Here is a 26070-nt window from a genome sequence, read left to right as displayed (position 1 = left end):
CCCTAGGTCGACTCGGCCTCAAATGAGTACGTGGTGCGGTGTGTAAACATCGCCACTGGGGAGACAAAGGCGGTCGGGCGTGGTGGTGGCCACCCACCCCCTCGTGTACCGTTCCGGCCTTCATAGGTGCTCGCTAACAGCACTTGCCCCTACAGTCTGTTAAGGCTATATGGGGGATCTTTGTATGTATAGTGCTTGTACACACGTGTGCACGCACATGTGTGTGTGAGAGAGGGCTGTGAGTTGGCGTGTGTTGCCTTTTACAGTTGCCGACTGTTTTCAAAGGGAGCTTTGATTGACACCCGTGCACTCCACTCCACCCCGACCCAACACCCCCCCCCCCCCCCCCGTCTCTGTGTCTGCCCGTGTCTCAATGTCTCCCAGTGTCTCTGTGTCTCTCCCTGGTGTCTCCTGGTGTCTCGGTGTGTCTCTCTGTCTCTTCCTGAAGTCTCCTGGTGTCTCGGTGTGTCTCGGTGTGTCTCTCTGTCTCTTCCTGATGTCTCCGCGTCTGTCCCCATGTCTCATTGTTTCCCCTGCATCTCAATGTCCCCGAGCGTCTCTCATCGCCTCCCCGTGTTTCTGTTTATCAAATTTTTGCTATCTTCCTATTTCCACGTTTCATTTCATCCTTTTTGTCTGCATCTCTCTGTGAGTGTCTGTGTCTCTCTATGTATTTGTGTGTTTCTATCGCTGCTCCTACTGTCTGTCCACTTGCTATTCTTTGTTTTTTTTCGGTAAAGTCACGTAGCTAAAACAATTAACAAAATAACTGTAGCTACAGTTATTTTGCTGTGCCTTTATACACCTGATGAGGAAGGCTTGAGTTGCCTCCGAAACGTCGTGATTTAATTTAGTTGTTTCATTTATTTTATTTTTCGATTTAAAGCTTTTGTGACTGCAGGGATTCATCTTCTTGGTTCTTTCGGTAAAGTCACGTAGAAGGGAAATAATATAATAAAAATTAAACATAATAAAATACAATTCTCACGACGTTTCGGCCACAACGCAAGCAGCCGTCCTCAGGTGAAGAACAGGTCTGTCCATTCAGACGCTGTCTTCTCGACAGACCTGTTCTTCACCTGAGGACGGCTGCTTGCGTTGTGGCCGAAACGTCGTGAGAATTGTATTTTATTATGTTTTATTTTTATTATTTGATTATTTTATTTTGTTAATTGTTTCACCTACGTGACTTTACCGCAAAAAAACAGAGTATGAATCCTTGCAGCCACGAAAGCTTCAAATCTAGAATTATGTCCACTTGTTTTCTGTTTGTCTCACCGTGTTTCTGTGTTCATGCTTCCTGAGTGTTTTTCCCTGTCCATTTCTCTCCATCTCTCTCTCTCTGCCTCTCCTGGCCTCGCTAGCTCAGTTTCTCTGTTGCCTTCTCTCTCTCAAACTCTTCATCTGTCTCCGTGTCTCTCCAGTCCTCTGTTTCTCCATGTCTCTCTGTCCCGCTGTTTCTCTCTCTCTCTGTGTGTCTCTTTGCATTTCCCTAAACTCTCCATCTTACCTCTGTGTCCCTCGCTCTGTCTGCTACTGTGTGTGGGCTTGCATCCTTGTTTTCTTTGTGTGTCTCCCTGTGTCTGTCTCTCTGTTTCTCTTTCCACTGCCTCTGCTTCATTCTCTCTTGCCATGTGTCTCACTCATTCTCATTTTCGTATGTCTCTCATATCATCTGTTATTGGCCTCCCTTATTAATTATTCCAAACTCTGTCTTTCCCTTTGTCTCTGTGTCTCTGCATGTGTATTTGTGCATCTCTGTACGAATCCCATTCTCCAATTCTTCGTCGTTTCTCTTGATTCAGTCTCCCACAAAATCACCATCTCGGCCGTATTTTCATTCTTTGCATCTCAGAGTGTCTCCATGTGTCTCTGTCTCTCTCTCTCTCTCTGTCTGTCTCGTCTTACTCGGTTGTCTATCGCAATCTTCCTCGGCCCTCTCCACCTCTCGTTGTCTCTGCCTCACCCGCTCTGGATGTTTGTACATTCTGCCAGTTTCTCTTTTTTTCTGTGGCATGTCTGTTGGTTTTTGTCTCCGTCTTGTCTGCAGTTCTTTGCGTCTTTTCGTCCGCACCCATGTGTCGGTATGTCTCTGTCCCTCTGTCTGTGGGTCGGTCGCTTTTCTTCACCCCTCCTCTCCGTGTCTGTGTCTTTCCCCGTGCCTGCCTTTGCATCTGCCTGTCCCTCTGCCCCTCTTTGTGTCTTGTTACCCCCCGTGTATCGATGTGCCTCTGTCTCCCTCTGTCTGTTCGTATGTGCCTCTGCCTATCCATCTGTCTGTCATTCATTCTCTCCATCTCTCTCTCTCCCCGTGTGTGTGAGTCTCACACACACACACACTCACTACTCCTCTCTCTCTCTGTCTCTCCTGTGTGTGTCCCCGTCTCCCTCCTGCCTCTCCCTCCCCCCCCCTCTCTCTCTCTCTCCGTCTTTACGCCGTCACTCAAAGGCTGAGCGGCCACAACGGAGCTCACGGCATTGATTGACGGCGCTAACAATCGCACACACACGCACACACACACGCGCTCGCACACACACACGCACACACACACACGCTTACACGCACACACACGCGCTCGCACACAGACACACGCATACACACGCACACACACGCGCTCGCACACACACACACGCACACACACGCGCTCGCACTCACACACGCGCTCGCACACACACACACACGCGCTCGCACACGCGCACACACACGCGCTCGCACACACACACGCGCTCGCACACACGCACACACACACGCGCTCGCACACACGCACACGCGCACACACGCGCTCGCACACACGCACACACACACGCGCGCACACACACGCGCTCGCACACACACGCGCTCGCACACACACACACGCGCACACACACGCGCTCGCACACACACGCGCACACACGCACACGCGCTCGCACACACGCACACGCGCTCGCACACACATGCGCTCGCACACACACACGCGCACACACACGCGCTCCGCACACACGCGCTCGCACACGCGCTCGCACACACACGCACACACACGCGCTCGCACACGCTTACACACATGCACACACACACACGTGCTCGCACACACACGCTTACACACATGCACACACACACGCTCGCACACACGCACACACACGCTGCAACACACGCACACGCGCACACACACGCACACACGCTTACACACATGCACACACGCGCTCGCACACACGCGCACACACACGCTTACACACATGCACACACACACACACGCTCAAACGCACGCGCACATGCTCCCATGCAAAGAGATATACATGCACATACACATGCTTCACACGCACAAACGTCCATGAAGACATATCTACGCGCACTCGTATAAATATACGTACACACACACACGCGAATACACTTCTAGAGATATACTGTACACTATAGATATATACACGCATACACACCCACGCGGAGAACTACACACGTACACAAACATTCCCTTTCACACACACACACACGTATATCCACGAATATATACGAACGCACAGATACGCACACATACGCACACATACGTAAACACATCGAGATATACGCACAGTGACAACGCAGATACGCTTACATCAAAATAGCGTGTGCACTCACAGATACACAGATGTTTGTACGTGTTTTCACGTGGATTTATCTTTTTTATATATGCGAAAGTCCACTTTCACACATGTATACTCACGCATAGAACACACGTACACACTCGCAAACACACACAAAGATCCCCCGTATAGGCTTTAGAGACTGTTGGGGCAAGTGCAGTTAGCGAGTAGCACCTATTAAGGCCGACACGGCACACGAGGGGGGGTGGGTGGCCAGCACCACGCCCGGCATATACACACACACACAGATGCGATGTTTGTACGCAGCATCAGGTACTCATTATAGATTGAGTCGACCTAGGGGAGGCCCATGACCGGTTCAGATAACCGTCACTGGAGTTGACCATCAACGGGAATCGAACTCGGGTAGCCGGTATCGTAGAGCGGTGTGCGAACCACTGCACCATTGCTCCACACGTACACTGACATGCACAAAGACAAGCAGACATTTCCGAAGACAAAGTTCCCCCCGATAGCCTCCCAACAGCCTGTTGGGGGCAGGTGCTCACTGCAACACCAATGACGACACTTAGGGATTCATACTTTTAGTTTAATCGGTAAAGTCACCATGTAGGTAAAAAATGAAATAAAAATTAATAAAAATAAAATAATAATAAAAATCACGACGTTTCGGAGGCAACACAAGTCTCCGTCATCAGTTGGAACCGTCACAGCCAGATTTTCTGTATCAAGTGAGGCCTCACTCGATACAGAAAATCCGAGGCCTCACTTGATACAGCAAATCTGGCTGTGACGGTCCCACCTGATGACGGAGACTTGTGTTGCCTCCGAAACGTCGTGATTTTTATTATTATTTATTTGTATTAATTTTAATTTAATTTTTTACCTACGTGACTTTACCGAAAAAAACCTAAGAGTATGAATCATTGCAGTCACGAAACCTTCAAATCTAGAAAGACACTTAGGGAAACAAACTCGGATGCGCGCACGCTCGCAGACACGCACACGGGATGCAAACGCACACATTCAGCTGTGCGAACAGACACGCAAACGCACACATTCAGCTGTGCGAACAGACACGCACACGGACGCAAACGCACACTCACGAAAGTGTCGCACAGACACGTACACGGACGCACACAATCACACACACACACGTTAAAAGATACGCACGAATTTGTACAGACACACACACACACATAGTGTGGCTGTTGGGGTTTGTGCTGGACCAGAGGTCGCAAACGGGTTTTGATTCCTTACCCGTACCCGGCCGCACCAGGGTCGCAAACGGGTACCCGTACCATACCCGTACCCGGCCGGGTATCGGGTACCTGATTGCGACCTCTGGGATGAAGCCATGTTGCAGGCGCGGGTGGGTTGATTCTAGGAACTTGAATTGTGAGAAGAGACAAGACGTTGGGAAATGAGTGTCAAACGGTTACTCACCAGTGACTCACGGCCTACCCGTACCCGTACCCGGCCGCACCAGGGTCGCAAACGGGTACCCGTACCTGGCCGGGTACGGGTAGCCGGGTATCGGGTAGGGTACGGGTATCGGGTACCCGGTTGCGACCTCTGGTTGGCCGTGAGCGGGAATTGGAAGTCGGGGGGGCCAGGTTCGTAGTGCAGCGCTGCAAACGTCTGCTCCACGCCTCACCACTCTGCCGGACACAACAACAATCCCCGTCACCACGACGCTTGTGCCAGGCTAGCTGCACTTTGAAGCCACGTGAAGTGTTGAAGGCTTGCTGGCAGGAGGGGGTCACGGGAAAGACCCAGGTGCCATGGATTTGACTGGACACACGCGCAGCTACAGACAGTTTCACGCGTATACACTCGCGCAGATATAAAGATCCCCCGTGTAGCCTTAACAGACTGTTGGGGCAAGTGTTGTTAGCGAGTAGCACCTATGAAGGCCGGCACGGTACACGAGGGGGTGGGTGGCCAACACTATGCCCGACCGTCTTTGAAAATTGACTCGAAAAGATCCCCCCTGTTGCCTTTAAAATACTCCCGCGGCAACTTGCGTTAGCGAGCACCTATTAAGGCTGGCGCTGCCATAGACTCCGCTCGCACACACGCACGCGCCTCTCACACACTCGCGCACACACACACGCGCACGCGCCTCTCACACACTCGCACACACACACACGCACGGAGCAGCTCTCGGGGTTTGTGCTGGCTACAGACACAGCTTTAGAGTTCCCTCTCTTCTCCCTCCCTTTTCTTCTTTTCTTTCTGCTGCTGCGGATTTAAAATTTATTCCGGGTTTAGCTCCGTGCGCGCGCACACACGGGCTTACACACAAAGACATACGCACACACACACACACACGGGCTTACACACAAAGACATACGCACACACACGGGCTTACACACAAAGACATACGCACACACACACGTACTTACACACAGACATACACATACACACACGGGCTTACACACAAAGACATACGCGCACACACACAAAGACATACGCACACACACACGTACTTACACACAGACATACACACACACGGGCTTACACACAAAGACATACGCGCACACACACACACAAAGACACACACACACACGTACTTACACACAGACATACACACACACGGGCTTACACACAGACAAACACACAGACATACACACACACGTACTTACACACAGACATACGCACACACACACACGGAGGCATGGGCTGACACACACACGTGCTTACACACAGACATACACACACACGGGCTTACACACAAAGACATACACACAGACATACACACACACGGGCTTACACACAAAGACATACACACAGACATACACACACACGGGCTTACACACAAAGACATACACCACACGGAGGCATGGGCTAACACACACACGTGCTTACACACAGACATACACACACACGGGCTTACACACAAAGACATACACACACGCATGGGCTCACACACAAAGACACACACACGGTCTTACACACACATACACAGTTTTACACACACATGGGTTTACACAAAAGGCAGACATGCACGAGCTTACATACACACGTGAGTTTACTCACAAAGACATACACACATGCACGAGTTTACGCACGCACGCACGGACTTACACATATACACAGATACAAAGATAGCCCGTATAGCCTTTAACAGACTGTTGGGGCAAGTGCTGTTCGCGAGCACCTATGAAGGCCGGCACGGCACACGAGGGGGTGGGTGGCCAGCACCACGTCCAGCCGCCTTTATCTCCCGAGTGGCCATGTTTACACATCTCATTTGAGGCTGAGTCGACCTAGGGGAGGCCCAGGACCGGTTCATATAATCGTCACCGATGTTGGCCGTGAGCGGGAATCAAACTCTGGTCGCCAGGTTTGTAGCGATAACCGCTACACTACCGTTCCCCACTGATCGGCATGCGCACACACACACGCACACACACACGCACACACACGCACACACACACGCACACACACGCACACACACACACACGCACACACACACACACCCACACACACGCACACACGCACACACAAAGATAAAGACAAAGATCCCCCGTATAGCCTTAACAGACTGTAGGGGCAAGTGCTGTTAGCGAGCACCTATGAAGGCCGGAACGGTACACGAGGGGGTGGGTGGCCAGCACCACGCCCGACCGCCTTTGTCTCCCTAGTGGCGATGTTTACACACCGCACCAGGTACTCATTTAAGGCTGAGTCGACCTAGGGGAGGCCCAGGACCGGTTCAGATAATCGTCACTGGTGTTAGCCGTGAGCGGGAATCGAACCCGGGTCGCCAGGTTCATAGCGCAGCGCGCTAACCGCTACACTATCGCTCCCCGCACACACACGCACACACACACGCGCACACACGCACACACACGCACACACACGCACACGTATTTTAACTCGCACACAACACAGTGGTGAGTGATACGCCACCAGGTAAGCTCAGCCTTAAATGAGTGACCTTCTAATTCCCACCTCTTGTGCAGTCATCTGACCCCATTGCCACCCTTCCCAGAATGCTTTTAATTTGGTTTTGTTCCCTGCATGCCCTGCTGCGTAAGGAGCTGTATGTGGCTGTGCCACCCCCTTTGTGTGCCACGGCAGCCTTCATCCGTACTCGCTAACAGCACTTGCCCCAACAGTCTAAGCCTATAGGTGGTGGGGGGGGGGTCTTTGTATGTATATCTGTGTGTGTATGTTGGCACAGCAGGGGGCACATTTGGTGCATAGGCAAGTCATCTCAGTCAGTCGACCTATGGCACCTGGGTCTGCCCCGTGACCTCCTGCCAGCGGGCGTTCGACACTTCACGTGGCCTCAACGTGCACATGGCCTGGCACAAGCGCCGTGGTGACGTCACCGCCACTTAGTGGCGAATGGCGGTTGTTGTTGTGTGTGTATAGGGGAGCGGTAGTGCAACGGTTAGCGCGCTGTGCTACGAACCCGACGATTATCTGAATCGCGTTCTGGGCCTCTCTTAGGTCGACTCGGCCTCAAACGAGTACCTGGTGCGGTGTTTAGAAACATCGCCACTGGGGAGACAAAGTTCGGCCGGGCGTGGTGCTGGCCACACCACCCCCTCGTGTGCCGTGCCGGCCTTCATAGGTGCTTCTCGTTAACAGCACTTGCCCCAACAGTCGAAGGCTTTCGCGGGGGACCTTGTACGTATATTTGTGTGTGTGTGTATTTAGGGCAGCTCAAAGGAATTCACTGCGAAGCTGAGGGCATTCGGAAGGAGTGTGTGAAGTTCATGCTGTATGTCCGCATCAGCATCTATCGGTGAGAGCATCATCGTCATCTCACGTATGGCACGTGCAACTTCTTTCACACCACCCCTGTACGTAGCAGGCCGGGCAAACTGGAGGTGCGGGGGGACGGACAACCAAGTAAACAAAGAACAGGTCTAGAGACATTTTTTAAAAGTCTATTGTGTTCAATCTATGCAAGTCTGTGGGTCTATATGTGAGTCTATGGGTCTCCACGTGAGCCTGTGCTTCTATATATATATGCACGGATGTGGAACTTAGGTAGCCACCCAAAAAGCAGTTCTAGAGACATTTCTATTGTGTTCAATCTATGCAAGTCTGTGGGTCTCTATCTGAGTCTATGGGTCTCCACATGAGCCTGTGCTTCTCTATATATGCACGTATGTGGAACTTACGTAGCCATCCAAAAAGTAGTTCTAGAGACATTTCTATTGTGTTCAATCTATGCAAGTCTGTTGGTCTTAAATTTCGATTTAAAGCTTTTGTGACTGCAGGGGTTCATCTTCTTGGTTCTTTCGGTAAAGTCACGTAGAAGGGAAGTAAAAAAATAATAAAAATTAAACATAATAAAATAATTCTCACGACGTTTCGGCCACAACGCAAGCAGCCGTCCTCAGGTGAAGAACAGGTCTGTCGAGGCGACAGCGTCTGAGTTTTAGAGACATTTCTATTGTGTTCAATCTATGCAAGTCTGTGGGTCTCTATCTGAGTCTATGGGTCTCCACATGATCCTGTGCTTCTCTATTTATGCACGGATGTGGAACTTACGTAGCCTCCCGTGCTAATCGGAGGTGCAGTGAAAGGACAACAAACTCAACACAACAACGAGCGGTTCTAAAGAAATGAGTTTGTCAACTTAAATCAGGGGTGGGGAACGTCCGGCCCGCGAAATCATTTGGTCTCTGGCCCTGCCAAGGCAACCGCAGGCGGGACTCGAAATTCAACAAATCTAGGAGCAAACCTGGAAAAGCAGTTGCGAGTAGCAGCATCATCAATACCAGCTAACATCACATGCCTCGCCAAAGAGAAACAGTTCCAGCCCATCGCATTAGGGGCGAGTTAATTAAACGTTTGACCAAATATAACAACAGGCTCATTTTGAAGTTGACAATTTTGCATGGCCCGCGAATGATGTTGTATAAATATCCAAATGGCCCTTGTCAGAAAAAAGGTTCCCCAGCCCTGATCGAGATGATGATTTAAAAGCGGCAGAGCTCCCAATGGCTTCCTCATATCGGTAAGGAAGAGCGTTCCAGACGGCTGCCAGAACGCGCGTCTGAAAGCGGCGCGCGATGCGGTGACCGCCTTCGTCCGATGGCCAGCATCGGTCTTTTAAAGTATATACAAGTATATTGAAAAAAAAAAGTAATATTAAAAAAAACTTTTTAAAAAACACGCTTTCATGAAATGTACTAGTAATGGAAGAACTCCACGACTCCAGGAAGTGGCCTCGAAGCTTGCCACAACGTAAGGGACCGTGGCCAATTACAGCCAACGTCAGTTGATAATTTAAAAGTGGCAGAGCTCCCAATGGCTTCCTCATATCGGTAAGGAAGAGCGTTCCAGACGGCCACTGAACGCCCGTCTGAAAGCGGCACGCGATGCGGTGACCGCCTTCGTCCGATGGCCAGCATCGGTCTTTTAAAGTATATACAAGTATATTGAAAAAAAAAAGTAATATTAAAAAAAACTTTTTAAAAAACACGCTTTCATGAAATGTACTAGTAATGGCAGAACTCCACGACTCCAGGAAGTGGCCCCGAAGCTTGCCACAACGTAAGGGGCCGTGGGCAATTGCAGCCAACGTCAGTTGATGATTTAAAAGTGGCAGAGCTCCCAATGGCTTCCTCATATCGGTAAGGAAGAGCGTTCCAGACGGCCACTGAACGCGCGTCTGAAAGCGGCGCGCGATGCGGTGCCCGCCTTCGTTCGATGGCGAGCATCGGTCTTTTAAAGTATATTCAAGTATATTGAAAAAAAAAGTAATATTTAAAAAAAACTTTAAAAAAAACACGCTTTCATGAAATGTACTAGTAATGGAAGAACTCCACGACTCCAGGAAGTGGCCCCTAAGCTTGCCACAACGTAAGGGACCGGGGCCAATTATAGCCAACGTCAGTTGAGCGTGGACAATTAGACCCAAGCCGAAACGTAACGTATAAAAAAGAATGCAAAATAAGTATAACCCGTAAAAACAAAGTTTTTCACTCTAAATCCTTTATATGCGTGGCAGCTAGAGTCCTCTCGTCCTCTGGCTTGAGATGGCTGCCACCTATGGGTCAGATGATTGTCTGCAGTATTAAACAATTGGTAATTAAATATTTAATTTGTTTTCCCTAAACAGTGTAAAATTTTGGAAAAAAATTTTCACGAACATTAATTGTCTCGCACAACGAGTCTGTGTGCAAAATGTCAGCTCGATTGGATCACGGGAAGTGGGTTAAAAAACGACCGAAAGGTTTGCACGGTCGTAAGCAAGCAAGCAAGCGAACTTAATATAAAGGATTTAAAAATATATTCTTAGTTATTTTTAATGACAGAATATATTTTTGTCATCATTATACCAAGTTTGCAGTCGGATACCACATTGGTAAGTGGGTTAAAATTGAGTTACGAGATTTGAAGATACAACAACAATAACGACAACAGACAGAGTGAGTTAAATGAAAGCGTGTAGAACATGACTTAACTACGCTCTTATAAGACAAACCGTGCACATCCACACACCGCACCATGATCATCGTAGTAATATTGCCGTGTCCGATGTGTGATGTGTATGCATGTACATAGTTTGTTGAATCTGTATAGTGTGTCTAATGCCACGTCTGTGCGTGTGTATATCGTATTATTAATGTGTGCCGTGTGAATACGTGTGTATATAGCGTGTGTATTGTATGTTTAACGTGTGTGCTTCGTTTAACTGGTGTAAGTATGACGTTTGTAACATGTAAGTGTGTAAGTATAACGTTTGTGTAACATGTGTAATGCGTACGTATAACGTGTGTGTGTAACGTGTGTATGACATATGTGTAATGTGTGTGCTGTGTGATACACATGTCAGTGTAATGTGTATAACATGTGTGTAATGTGTGTGTGCAGTGTGTAACATGTGTCAGTGTAATGTGTATAAGGTGTGTGTAACGTGTGTGTGCTGTGTGTAACATGTGTCAGTGTAATGTGTATAACATGTGTGTAATGTGTGTGTGCTGTGTGTAACATGTATGTGTGTGCTGTGTGTAACATGTGTGTGTGTACGGACAGCTGGCTGGATGTGTGCACCACCCCACACACAGTCAGCCCTCTACAGGACTCCCTCCCATCCCGCGTGCTTGCAGAGCTGAGCTCCCTGCTACAGCACCTGGGATCACTGGGTGACTTCCCCGCTCACCAGCCCTCCGCCAAGGCACGCACACACGTCCACCGTGCCTTCTGACGGTGCCACGCTAACAACAGTCAGTTCTGGGCACGTAGGCGGGTGTTCGCGTGTGTTGGAGCGTGTGTCTTAAGTTGTGTACGTGTGTGCGTGTTTGTACATGCGTATGTGTGTGCGGGGAGCGGTGGCGCAGCGCTATGAACCCGGCGACCCGCGTTCGGTTCCCGCTCACGGCCAACACCGGTGACGATTATCCGAACCGGTCCTGAGCCTCTCCTAGGTCGACTCAGCCTCAAATTAGTACCTGGTGCGGTGTGTCTCGTTCCGGCCTTAATAGGCGCTTGCAAACAGCACTTGTCCCAACAGTCTGTTGAAGCTATACAGGGGATTTCGATTTAAAGCTTTCGTGATTGCAGGGATTCATCTTCTTGGTTCTTTCGGTAAAGTCACGTAGAAGGGAAGTAATAAAATATAAAAATAAAACATAATACATTTGATAAAGTTTTATTTTTATTCTTTTATTATTAATAATAAAAATAAAACCTAATACATGTTATAATGTTTTATTTTTGTTATTTTATTATTAATAACAAAAATAAAACGTAATACATTTTATGTTTTATTTTTATTATTTTATTATTAATAACAAAAATAAAACAATACATTTTATGTTTTATTTTTATTATTTTATTATTAATAACAAAAATAAAACATAATACATTTTATTATGTTTTATTTTTATTATTTTATTATTTCCATTCTACGTGACTTTCCCGAAAGAACCAAGAAAATGTATTATGTTTAATTTTTTTAATTTTAATTTTAATAATAAAAAATAAAACATAATTATTTTGTTATGTTTTATTTTTATTATTTTATTACTTCAGGTCTGTCCACCTGAGGACGGCTGCTTGTGTTGTGGCCGAAACGTCGTGAGAATTATTTTCTTATGTTTTATTTTTATTATTGTATTACTTCCCTTCTACGTGACTTTACCGAAAGAACCAAGAAGATATATAGGGGATCTTTGTCTTTGTGTTTTTTGCGGGAAGTGGTGGTGTATTGGCTGTGTTGGGGTGTCTGTATTTTCATTTGTCATTCACCTCCTGTGATCTTCCCTGCAGGTGTATCCTCCGTCCTGGCATTTATTCCACCTCAACTTGGACATGAGATGGGCCTGCCTGGACATTTTATATCGACTTCAGGAGAAAACAACAGGTGAATTGACTGTGCGTGTGCGAGATCGAGTGTGTGTGTGTGTTTATAAGAGTGTCTGTGGTGAGTGCTGATGTAGCGGTTAGCGCGGCTGCGCTACGAACCCGGCGACCCGAGTTCGATTCCCGCTCACAGTCAACACCAGTGACGATTATCTGAACAGTGGTGAATATCTTAACCGATCCTGGGCCTCCCCTAGGTCGACTCAGCCTCAAGCGGTGTGTAAACATCGCCACTGAAGCAGTCCCGTGCCTGCCTTCATAGGTGCGCACTAACAGCACTTGCCCCAACCGTCTCTTCAAGCTATATGGGGGATCTTTGTCTTTTGTAAGAGCGTATGTGTGACCGAACATGTGTGTGTGTGTGTCTGTGAGTGTGTACGCGGTTGTATGTATGTACAGGGAGCCAGAAATCTTTCTGATTGAGAGGGGGTCAAATACTTATTTCCCTCATTAAAATGCAAATCAATTTATAACATTTTTGACATGCGTTTTTATGGATTTTGTTGTTGTTGTTCTGTCTCTCACTGTTCAAATAAACCTACCATTAAAATTATAGACTGATAATTTCTTTGTCAGTGGGCAAACGTACAAAATCAGCAGGGGATCAAATACTTTTTTTCCCTCGCTGTATAACTGATTTCGCACCGCACGTAGTCAACCGTGCCGTGAGGATGTGAATGTCTTATGAACACTCTGAATGAGAGCGAGAGAGAGAGATGTACACATATAGACCGAGACTCTTGGCTCAAACCTAGGATTATAAGCAGCGCTGATGCAGTGTTTTCAACATGCCCATTATTATGAACCCCATGTGAGATACAAACCTTGACCCAGTCTCAAACTCATGTCCTTAGCACTGCTGGCTCTGAGTGCCTTTGACAGAGCTATTATGAACCATTAGCATTTGCTCTGTATTCACAATTCCCACCCTTAACTATCCCCAATCACCTCTTCCACTTTGCACCTCAAATACAAACTGGTACTTTAAACCTCACAACTGTAACCGTCCACTCAACAGTCCACCCCCCCCACCCCCACTCGCTCTCAGACACACACACACGTGTCTCGGAGAAGAGAGTTAAAAGGGCATTTAATTAAGCTCGCCGGTAATTGCGGCGATCTGGGACCCATAAACACTACGGCTCCCTCAAGAAAATCTGAAGTTTTAAAGGGAGGAGTTTTCTAACTGTACGTTCAAACTGACGGGATACTTTGAAATTCATTTCGTTCGCACTCACGCATTGTCCCTCGACAGTGCTCGCGAAATAAATAAAAATCAGCGCTTCAATCGAACGAGTTTACATTTCTTGAAACGCAAATAATTCGCAACGGCCTCGTCGTCGGGGAGATGTATAACTAAAGTATTTAAACAATTTTATTTTATGTTACCAGGCGAGGCCCACTGAGCTCTATAGACTTTTTTTTCCAGAAGCGACCTGGCCACAATTGATGGCACGCTTTTAAGCGCACGTTGATCATAAATGTGGAGGGAAAAACCGGAGGACCCAGAGACAAATCCACGTGAGCGCAGGGAGAGAGACACGCAAACTCCAAATATACAGCAGCAGGCATCAGGGTCGGGGTAGAACCCACGACCTCCTGTACACCAGGCGAGGTAGTTAACATCTCCTAGCCACCGTGATGATGAGAGAGAGATGCAAACTCCAAATATACAGCAGCAGGCGTCAGGGTCGGAATCGAACCCACGATCTCCTGCACACCAAGCGAAGTAGTCAACATCTAGCCACCGTGATGATGATGAGAGAGAGAGAGACATGCAAACTCCAAATATACAGCAGCAGGCGTCAGGTTGGGATCGAGCCCACGACCTCCTCCATACCAGGCGAGGTAGTTAACATCTCCTAGCCACCGTGATGGTGATGAGAGAGAGAGACACGCAAACTCCAAATATACAGCAGCAGGCGTCAGGGTCGGAATCGAACCCACGACCTCCTGCATACCAGGCGAGGTAGTTAACATCTCCTAGCCACCGTGATGATGATGAGAGAGAGACACGCAAACTCCAAATATACAGCAGCAGGCGTCAGGGTCGGAATCGAACCCACGACCTCCTGCACACCAGTCGAGGTAGTTAACATCTCCTAGCCACCGTGAGGATGATGAGAGAGAGAGAGACACGCAAACTCCAAATATACAGCAGCAGGTGTCAGGGTCGGGATCGAACCCACGACCTCCTGTATACCAGGCAAGGTAGTTAACATCTCAGCACCGCTGAAATCATAGGCTCGAGTCTTGAGTCTGCGCGTCGCTCTCACGGGGTTCATGATGGCCGTGTCAGAGACACTGAGCCGGTAATGCTAAGGGTCAGGATCTGGGTTCGAGTCTTTAGTCTGGGCGTCTCTGATAGGGGTTCTTAATGGCCGTGTCACAGTCCTTCAACAGTACGTGGGGAGCGGTAGTGTCGTGGTTAGTGCACTGGGCTACGAACCTGGCGACCAGAGTTCGATTCCCGCTCACAGCCAACGCCGGTGACGATTATCTCAACCGGTTCTGAGCCTCTCCTAGGTCGACTCGGCCTCAAATGAGTACCGAGTGTGGTGTGTACATATCACTACTGTTATTGGCCACCCCACCCCCTCGTGTGCCATGGGCAGCCTTGATAGGTGCTCGCTAACAGCACTTGCTCCACGAGGCTACACGGGGATCTTTGTTTTTTGCGGGGGAGCAGTGGTCCCGGGTTTAGCGCTACGCTGCGTTACAAACCTGCCCACCCGAGTTCGATTCCCGCTCACGGCCAACATCGGTGACGATCATCCGAACGGGGTCCTGGGCCTCCCCTAGGTGGACTCCGCGTTCCATGGCTGCTTGGCAGAGTGCGTACATGATCAGCGCTGGGGAGAGACAAAGGCAGCCTGGCGTGGTGCTAGCCACACAGATCCACTCGTGCGCCTTGCCGGCCTTAATTAACGCGCGCTCGGTTAACAGCACTTGACCCGACTGTGTATGGATATGTGGGGGGGGATCTTTGTAGATTTGAAGCTTTCGTGACTGCAAGGATTCATATTCTTAGGTTTTTTCGGTAAAGTCGTGGCTGTGACGGTTCCACCTGAAGACGGAAGCTTGTGTTGCCTCCGAAACGTCGTGATTTTATTTTTTGTTATATTTTACTTTTATTAATTTTAATGTTTTACCTACGTGACTTTACCGAAAAAACCTAAGAATATGGGGATCTTTGTGTTTGTTGGTCCAATTATATATGTGTGTGTGTGCGTGCGTGTGCGTGTTTGTGTGTGTGTGTGTGTTTCACAATAGGTTTCCAGCCATATAGATTTGACTGTGAAACACCGAGCTCGTTTATTGACGACCTGGTTCGCTCGTTAATGACCGACCTCGTTCAAGTTGCCGTTAATAAACACAACAAGGTACGTATCTCTCTCTCGCTTATGTCCTTAAGTATTATTTTTTTGCATTGTCTGGAGACTCCCATCAGAGAAACCGGTCCGTGTGTATGTATTCTCATCTCCTGTTGTTTTTTAAATCCTTTATATTAAGTTCGCTTGCTTGCTTGCTTGCTTAGGACCGTGCAAATCTTTCGGTCGTTTTTTAACCCACTTCCCGTGATCCAATCGAGCTGACATTTTGCACACAGACTCGTTGTGCGTGGCAATTAATGTTCGTGAAATTTTTTTCCTAAATTTTACACTTTTTATGACAAAAATATTATATTTAATTACCAATTGCTTAATGGTGGCAGACAATCATCTGACCCATAGGTGGCAGCCATCTCAAGCCAGAGGACGAGAGGACTCTAGCCGCCACGCATATAAAGGATTTATAGTGAAAAACTTTGTTTTTACGGGTTATACTTGTTCCACAGCTAACTCCATTCGAAGAGGTCACCCAGGACCCGTTTCCGTGTGGCTGCGTGCGAGAGATGTGGACAATGGTGCTCATGTTCCTCGACCATCGACACAAAACTTTTCTCACCCAGGTGAGGGAACGGCTCACCGCAGAGCTCCCTGCATGCGTGGGTCCTACCGCTGGCGGTCGCGTGAGCGCGTGGTTGCGAGGCTGCACCTTTAACCCCCCCTCCCCCTTGTCTGTCGCTGTCTAGAGACTCCATCAGAGACAAGTCTGTCTGTGTGTCTGTCGTTGTCTTAGAAACCCTATCAGAGACTGGTCTGTCTGTCTGTCACTGTGTAGAGACTCCATCAGAGATTAGTCTGTCTGTCAGTCTTTAGAAACTCCATCAGAGATTGTTCTGTCTGTCACTGTGTAGAGACTCCATCAGACACCGGCCTGTCCGTCTGCCATTGTCTTGAAACTCATCATAGATTAGTCTGTCATTGTCTTAGAAACCCCATCAGAGACTGGTCTGTCTGTCATTGTCTTAGAAACCCCATCAGAGACCAGTCTGTCTGTCTCTCTGCCATTGTTTGGAGACCCCATCAGAGACAAGTGCATCGCGAGCATTGGAGCCGATGTAATGCAAAAGAGCTACGCTGCTCAGTGGGCCTTAACCTGGTGAAGTTAAAACAAATTATTCGTAATAATTCAATGAGTTGTTAGCGATGTTCTCTGATCAAATCGACGCGTTGTTGCACCCCGCAGCCATTCTGGGCCGAGTTCTCTCTCGCACTCGGACACGCGACACATGGAGGAGGAGGAGGCGGTGGTGGCGGTGGTGGTGGCGATGGTGGTGGTGGAGGAAGGGGAGGAATGGTGGAGGGATTGAGGGGAGCGAGGGATCCCCTCGCCGTGGGTGTTTGGCTGCTGGCTCACGTGGCGTCACTTGGGGTGGCGAAGACGACGCGGGGAGGGGAGGAGGAGACGGTGAGGGGAGGGAGAGGGGGCAAGGGGTGAAGGGGGGGGGGAAACGGAGACCAGTGGCGGAGGAGGAGGAGATGGTGAGGGAGAGGAAGGTGGGGCGGGGGTGGGTAGGCAAGGAGTTATGGGTTGGGGTCGAGGTTAGAGTCGGGGTAATGGAACTGCTCGGGCTGGTGTTAAGGGTTAGCGTTTACATCAGTTCTGGTGGCGGGTTTGGTGGTTGCGGTGGAGGTCGTGGTTAGGGATAGGATTAGGGGTTGGTTTTCGGGTCACGTTTCGGTGCTATGGATTTTTGGCTGTGTCCAGGTTGGGTTAAGCGATTCGACGTGAGGGTTAGATCTTCACATATTCATATGCACACACACTCACTCACTCACCTACTCACCCATTCAAAGACAGACAAAGATCCCTCATAGAGCCTTTAACAGACTGTTAGCGAGTAGCACCTATGAAGGCTGGCACGGCACACGAGGGGGTGGGTGGCCAACACCACGACCCCGCCGCCTTTAGCTCCTTAATGGCAACGTTTACACACTGCACTAAGTACTCATTGTGAGGCTGAGTTGACCTAGGGGAGGCCCAGGACCGGTTCAGATGATCGTCACTAGTGTTGGCCGTGAGTGGGAATCGAACTCAGGTCGCCGGGTTAGTAGCGTGCAAACTGCTGCACTAACGCTCCCCACAACTTACCCATTTAACAACAACAACAACAACAACCGCCATTCGCCACTTAGTGGCGGTGACGTCACCACGGCGCTTGTGCCAGGCCAAGTGCACCTTAAGGCCACGTGAAGTGTCGAACGCCCGCTGGCAGGAGGTCACGGGGCAGACCCAGGTTCCACGGGTCGACTGACCGAGATGACCGAGATGACTGAGATGACTCATTCACTCACTCATTCACTCACTCATTCACCCACACTTTCGTTCATTCACCAGCCCACCTGACTACCCACTCACTCACTCGCCTATTCACTCACTCAACCACCTACTCACTCATTCACTCACTCATTCACCCACACTTTCGTTCATTCACCAGCCCACCTGACTACCCATTCACTCACTCGCCTATTCACTCACTCAACCACCTACTCACTCATTCACTCACTCATTCACCCACACTTTCGTTCATTCACCAGCCCACCTGACTACCCATTCACTCACTCGCCTATTCACTCACTCAACCACCTACTCACTCATTCACTCACTCATTCACCCACACTTTCGTTCATTCGCCAGCCCACCTGACTACCCACTCACTCACTCGCCTATTCACTCACTCAACCACCTACTCACTCATTCACTCACTCATTCACCCACACTTTCGTTCATTCGCCAGCCCACCTGACTACCCACTCACACCACCTACTCACTAATTTTCTCACTCATCCACCCACTCACTCGCCTATCCACTCACTCAACCACCTACTCACTCATTTTCTCACTCATCCACCCACCCACCCATTCACTCACTCGCCTATTCACTCACTCAACCACCTACTCACTCATTCACTCACTCATCCACCCACTCACTCACTCGTGTGCTTATCCGTGTTGTGAATCCAGTTTCAGAGTAATTGGCCGTTGATGGAGGAATTCCTGAGGAAGTGTTTCGATTCACAGGTATGAGTGCATCATCATCATCATCATCGGTATCCTCTGCTCTTAACTAGTGGCATCACTATCAGCAGCAGCATTTTCATAATTATAATCACTGGCATATTTTCATCGTTAGTATCATCGGCTGCATCAATATCAGCTGCATCATTACCGCCATCATCATCATTCACCAGGAGTATCAACATCTTCGTCATTCTAGATTTAAAGTTTTCGTGACAGCAAGGATCCATACTCTTTGGTTCTTTCGGTAAAGTCACCTAGGTAGAAAATAAAAATAACTACATTAAATCACGACGTTTCGGAGGCAACACAAGCTTCCATCATCAGGTGGGACAACCACAGCAAAAAAAAAATACAGAATTATTGTAGTGGGACAGTAATTCAGTTTTTTGCTGTAGTTGTCCCACCTGATGACGGAAGCTTGTGTTGCCTCCGAAACGTCGTGATTTAATGTAGTTATTTTTATCTTCGTCATGTACACCTCATCGCCATCAGCAGCAGCATCAGCAGCAGCATCATCAGCAGCATCATCAGCATCACCATCAGCAGCATCAGCATCATCAGCAGCAAGAGTAGAAGCTGTATCTTTACAGCGTCGTATTCTCCGAGGGACCCCAGATACGTGGGAAGGCAGCAGCAGCCAGGCGGTGAGAAACCAACACTACCAACAAATGTTGGTGATGGTGGTGATGGTGGTGATGGTGGTGGTGATGGTGGTGGTGATGGTGATGGTGGTGGCGATGATGGTGATGGTGACGACGGTGACGGTGACGGTGGTGTTGGTTGGTGGTGATGATGATGGTGATGGTGGTGATGACGGTAGTGATGATAGTGGTGGTGGTTGGTGCTGGTGGTGGTGATGTTTGTTGGTGGTGTGCCGTCGACTCTCGCTAGCACTGCCAGAGAGAGGAGCGTCTCCGCGCCACCCTGACCCACACGCTCTCCCTGTGCGACCTGTGGGAGCCGAGCGTGGCTGCAGTCGCCTTCCTGTGGGAGTTCTACAGCAAGCGGCTGGTAAGCAAGCGCAGCCGGTCGCCTCTTGCGGACGTGCGGGGAGGGGGGGGGCTGTTGTTTGAGTCCCAGGTCGTCGAAATATGCCTCTTAAGGGGTTCAACCAGAGGTCGCAAACGGGTTTTGATTCCTTACCCGTACCCGGCCGCACCAGGGTCGCAAACGGGTACCCGTACCCGGCTGGGTACGGGTACCCGTTCCCTACCCGTACCCTACCCGAAATGAGTGACAAACGGTTACTCACCAGTGACTCACGGCCTACCCGTACCCCTACCCGGCCGCACCAGGGTCGCAAACGGCTTCCCGTACCATCAGCAACAGCAGCAGCAGCAGCAGCAGGGGTAGAAGCTGTATCTTTACAGCGTCGTATTCTCCGAGGGACCCCAGACACATGGGAAGGCAGCAGCAGCCAGGCGGTGAGAAACCAACACTACCAACGGGTAGCTGGGTATCGGGTAGGGTACGGGTATCGGGTACCCGGTTGCGACCTCTGGGTTCAACGCGTTCCTTCGGAGTGGGCAGGTAGGAACTTGGTTGGACGGCGCATTCCTGCGATCCGTGTCACGCGGCGCAAACCGCGTGGGGCGGCGCGTCACGTGGTGCTGAGCCCGCCCGAAGCGCTCTATGAAATACAACTCGAGGGCGTGGCTATGCACGACAGCCAGACAGACAAATAATCCCTGGTGTGCAGTGTGGAACGTGTTGTTCCTACCTGTATCATGACCATGGAGAGAGCTGGTAACTCCACATAGCCTGTGTTCGACTCCTGCACAACCTCGGTGCAGAGGTCGCAAACGGGTTTTGATTTCTTTCCCGTACCCGGCCGCACCAGGGTCGCAAACGGGTACCCGTACCCGGCCGTACCCGTACCCTACCCGTACCCAGCCGGCCGGGTACGGGTAGGGTACGGGTATTGGGTACCTGATTGCGACCTCTGGGATGAAGCCATGTTGCAGGCGCGGGTGGGTTGATACTAGGAACTTGAATTGTGAGAAGAGACAAGACGTTGGGAAATGAGTGACAAACGGTGACTCACCAGTGACTCACGGCCTACCCGTACCCGGCCGCACCAGGGTCGTAAACGGGTAGCCGGGTATCGGGTAGGGTACGGGTATCGGGTACCCGGTTGCGACCTCTGCCTTGGTGTGTTTCTCTACTGCCCCTGCTGGACATCTGTGAAAGAGAGCGTTGTACCTCCATCGGATCTCTCCAGGACAGATGCATATTTCGATTCTGGCTATTGGAGGATGTTGCAACACTCTTTGGGTCTTTCAGTAAAGTCACGTAGGAAGAGAAAATAATGAGTTAAATAATTATTTTAAAGTCGCGTAGAAAGTAAAAAAATATTTAATTTGTTATAAAATTCTAAATGTAATTTTTTCTCTTTCTATTCTAGAATAATAAATTTAAATAATTATTTAAAGTCACGTATAAAGGGAAAAAAAACAGTAAACAATTATTTAATTTATTATAAAATGCTAAATTTAATAATTATTTGATTTTTTTTCTTTCTTTTATGAAGTAATACATTTAAATAATTGTTCGATTCATTATTTTCTCTTTCTACGTGACTTTACCAAAACAACCAAAGAGTAGTTCCTGCAGTCGCGAAAGCTCCACATCAAGTTTGATGTTGCGGCAGTGAATGCCGTGTCAGGGCTATAAACCAGGAGCTGTTACTGGTAGGAACCTCCTGGTTACACCAGCCCACAGGGGATTATTGTGTCCGTCCGTTCGTCGTGCAGGGAGGGGCTGGGTGGGGAGGGGCTGGGTGGGGAGGGGTGGGGAGGGGCTGGGTGGGGAGGGGCTGGGTGGGGAGGGGCTGGGTGGGGAGGGGCTGGGTGGGGAGGGGCTGGGTGGGGAGGGTAGGGCTGGGTGGGGGGTGGGAGGGTGGGGCTGGGTGGGGAGGGGCTGCTCACCCCGCGGTGCCCTTATAAAACTCAACGTTTAACCTACTCACGCCGGCTTGTGCCCGCCCTCACAGTCGGGCATTTTTGCGGAATACACCACGCCGCCGTTGACCCTGCAGGCCATTGACCGAGCAACCCGACGTTCCTACCAGCTCCCTCCGCAGGAGGAATGTGTTGAGTACCTGGTTTGAGTCATGGGTCCGTGTCTCTCTCCTTATCTCTGTCTTTCTCTCTTTGGAGGGTCATAAAGACTGTCAGGGCTATAAGCCGGTAATCTCGAGTTCTTGGGATTATGTCTTCTTTTTTTAAATCCTTTATATTAAGTTTGCTTGCTTGCTTAGGACCGTGCAAATCTTTCGGTCGTTTTTTAACCCACTTCCCGTGATCCAATCGAGTTGACATTTTGCACACAGACTCGTTGTGCGTGACAATTAATGTTCGCGAAATTTTTTTCTCCAAAATTTTACACTTTTTAGGACAAAAATATTATATTTAATTACCAATTGCTTAATGGTGCAATGCAATCATCTGACCCATAGGTGGCAGCCATCTCAAGCCAGAGGACGAGAGGACTCTAGCCGCCACGCAATATAAAGGATTTATAGTGAAAAACTTTGTTTTTACGGGTTATACTTATTTTACTTTAGGGGCTTTTAAAAGGGCTGTGTCAGACGGTGAGCCATCCCCATGTTCTGACATCGTAGGTTTTTGAGTCCTTAATCTGTACCTCTGTGAGTAATGCTATAAGCCGTTAATCTCTTGAGTTTTTCGGCTCAAGTCTTCATCCAGCAGTGGATCGATCGTGGCTGATGGTCTCTCGCACAGAACGATCTCTTCAACGTGCCAAGGCTCGGCCTGCAGGGATTGGTCAACGCCGCCACCTCTCCTGCGCTCCTATTGGCCGACGTCCGGGCGTGCTGCCCGCTAAGCCCTGCCCACCGTGCCAATTCTATCCAATCGCGGAGCAGCTTTCAACTGTTCGTGGCCATTCTTTCTGGGTACCTGATTGGTCGATGCGGGAGACCCGGTGTGCGATCGTGGGCCCAGATCAAGGGCAGGTAAGAGGGAGCATAAGCGCATTTCACTGGTCAACAACAACAACAAAAACATCTTCTTGGTTCTTTCGGTAAAGTCACGTAGAAGGGAAATAATAAAATAATAAAAATAAAACATAAAATAATTCACGACGTTTCGGCCACAACGCAAGCAGCCGTCCTCAGGTGAAGAACAGGTCTGTCGGAAAGACAGCGTCTGAATGAACACCACCAAGCTTGGCAGCGTATATTTAAGCTGGGTTAGAGGAGGAGAGCGCCTTGACAAAGGAATTTGCATATCAACACCTGAGGACGGCTGCTTGCGTTGTGGCCGAAACGTCGTGAGAATTGTATTTTATTATGTTTTATTTTTATTATTTTATTATTTCCCTTCTCTTCGTGACTTTACTGGTCAACAACAACAAAACATTCTGGCCTGGACTTTTGCAGCTGTTCTAGACTAATTTCAGGGTGCTGATTCCAAATCTGACCTCAGATTTGCTCTATCACATCTCATTTTTATGCTATCGGCATACCTCATTTTCATTGATTTTTCCCGAAATTAACTCTGTCACTTATGATTGCAAGTTGTTTGCGAGTCAGTGACTGCTTTAGTGTTAAAATATGGTGCTGTATTTTTAGGATAGTGTGTTTATAATATCATTTTATGTAGATATCCACATTTATTTAAGATTTTTCTTCTGCAGTTTTTATTGAAAATGCAATATTTAATATCTCAAAAACCTGATGTAATAGACAAAAACTGATGCCAGATTTGGAATCAGCACCCCAAAATTACCTTAAAGTCGTTGGAATACCTTATGCCAGAAAAAGTGTGTTGACCAGTTTTATAGGCAATTAATCCACAAAGGTTTGCAAGTTGGCGTGAGTGGAAATGAGTTTCACCCATGGTCCTATTAGTTCCAACTCGGTTGTGGGTATGTGAATGAGTGAGCGGGTATTCGAGTGTATGTTTGGGTGGGAGATTGAATGAGTGAGTGGATGGGTGAATGAATGAATGAGTGATGAAGTGAATGAGCGAGTGACTGTCTCTGTAGTAGAGTGATAAGTGATAAAGCGAATGAGGGATTTGGTGTCTGGCTAGGAGACTGATTGGTTGACTGAGTGAGTGGATGTATGGGTGGGTGGATTAGTTAGTGGTTGGGTAAGCGAGTGAAACTTTGCGTGAGCCGGTGAGTGGATGCCTGGCTGGGAGCCTGAATGAGTGAATGTATTGGTGAGTGGGTTAATGAGAGGGTGAATGGGTGAGTGGATTTAACACGTCAATATAAATGTGTCGTTCAACCCGCCACCACCCGACACAGCCAAGACACACTTTTGTGTCGAACTAGTAACTAATTCGACACGTTCTGTGTACGTGACAAACCTCACTAATTGGCTGTGTCGGGTGGTGGAGGTTTTAACGACACATTTATATTTACGCGATCGAACCCAAAAAAATATGTATTATGAGTGAGTAGATGTCTGTGGGTGTGTGGGTGAGTGAGTGAGCCACACAGTGACCTCTCAATTCAACTCACTGTCGCCTCCCTCCTTTTTTTAACGATCAGACGAGAAAGATGCTCGGTCTTTCGGCACTTTGCTTCGTTCATCATGTCGTTTTTTTTGTTTGCTTATGTGCCCACTCCCTCCCTCTACTCCCTTTCTCCCCCCTTTCCCTCCCTACCTCACCTACCACCCTCTCTCCCCTACCACCCTACCACCCTCACATCACCTGCCACCCTCACCTCCCTCCCTCACTCCCTCCCTCACCTACCACCCTCACCTACCTCCCTCCCCTACCACCCTCCCTCCCTCACATTACCTACCACTCTCCCTTACTCCCTCCCTCCTTCACCTACCACCCTCCCCCTCTCACCTACCACCCTCCCTCACCTTCCTCACCTCCCTCCCTCACCTCCCTCACCTACCACCCTCCCTCCCTCACCTCCCTCACCTACCTCCCTCCCTCACCTACCACCCTCCCTCCCTCACCTTCCTCACCTCCCTCCATCACCTCCCTCACCTCACCACCCTCACCTACCTCTCTCCCTCCCTCACCTCCCTCCCTCCCTCCCTCACCTACCACCCTCCATCACCTCCCTCCCTCCCTCACCTACCACCCTCCCTCCCTCACCTTCCTCACCTCCCTCCATCACCTCCCTCACCTCACCACCCTCACCTACCTCTCTCCCTCCCTCACCTCCCTCCCTCCCTCCCTCACCTCCCTCACCTACCACCCTCCATCACCTCCCTCCCTCCCTCACCTACCACCCTCCCTCCCTCACCTTCCTCACCTCTCTCCATCACCTCCCTCACCTCACCACCCTCACCTACCTCTCTCCCTCCCTCACCTCCCTCCCTCCCTCCCTCCCTCACCTCCCTCACCTACCACCCTCCATCACCTTCCTCCCTCCCTCACCTACCACCCTCCCTCCCTCACCTTCCTCACCTCCCTCCATCACCTCCCTCACCTCACCACCCTCACCTACCTCTCTCCCTCCCTCACCTCCCTCCCTCCCTCCCTCACCTCCCTCACCTACCACCCTCCATCACCTCCCTCCCTCCCTCACCTACCACCCTCCCTCCCTCACCTTCCTCACCTCCCTCCCTCACCTCCCTCACCTACCACCCTCCCTCCCTCACCTTCCTCACCTCCCTCCCTCACCTCCCTCACCTACCACCCTCCCTCCCTCACCTTCCTCACCTCCCTCCCTCACCTCCCTCACCTACCACCCTCCCTCCCTCACCTTCCTCACCTCCCTCCATCACCTCCCTCACCTCACCTCCCTCACCTACCACCCTCCCTCCCT

At 49.5% G+C, this 26070-nt stretch overlaps 1 protein-coding gene across 1 annotated transcript in view; it reads left to right on the top strand.

Annotated features, from left to right (window-relative positions):
- Positions 1-26070, top strand: part of LOC133357017 (protein MMS22-like) — a 61875-nt gene that overhangs the window by 29296 nt on the left and 6509 nt on the right. Inside the window, exons 4-13 of the mRNA XM_061574758.1 lie at positions 8233-8320; positions 11569-11710; positions 12805-12898; positions 16171-16280; positions 16736-16849; positions 17470-17530; positions 17567-17691; positions 19249-19305; positions 20197-20316; positions 23049-23281. Coding sequence (XP_061430742.1) covers positions 8233-8320; positions 11569-11710; positions 12805-12898; positions 16171-16280; positions 16736-16849; positions 17470-17530; positions 17567-17691; positions 19249-19305; positions 20197-20316; positions 23049-23281 — 1144 coding nt within the window. The remainder of the gene's footprint in view (positions 1-8232; positions 8321-11568; positions 11711-12804; positions 12899-16170; positions 16281-16735; positions 16850-17469; positions 17531-17566; positions 17692-19248; positions 19306-20196; positions 20317-23048; positions 23282-26070) is intronic.

This window comes from Lethenteron reissneri, chromosome 56 (genome assembly GCF_015708825.2).
Source record: "Lethenteron reissneri isolate LAM-NWPU_2019-01 chromosome 56, ASM1570882v1, whole genome shotgun sequence".
Lineage (NCBI taxonomy): Eukaryota > Metazoa > Chordata > Hyperoartia > Petromyzontiformes > Petromyzontidae > Lethenteron > Lethenteron reissneri.
Note: the sequence above shows the minus strand (reverse complement) of the source record. Positions and strands in the feature narration are given on the sequence as shown.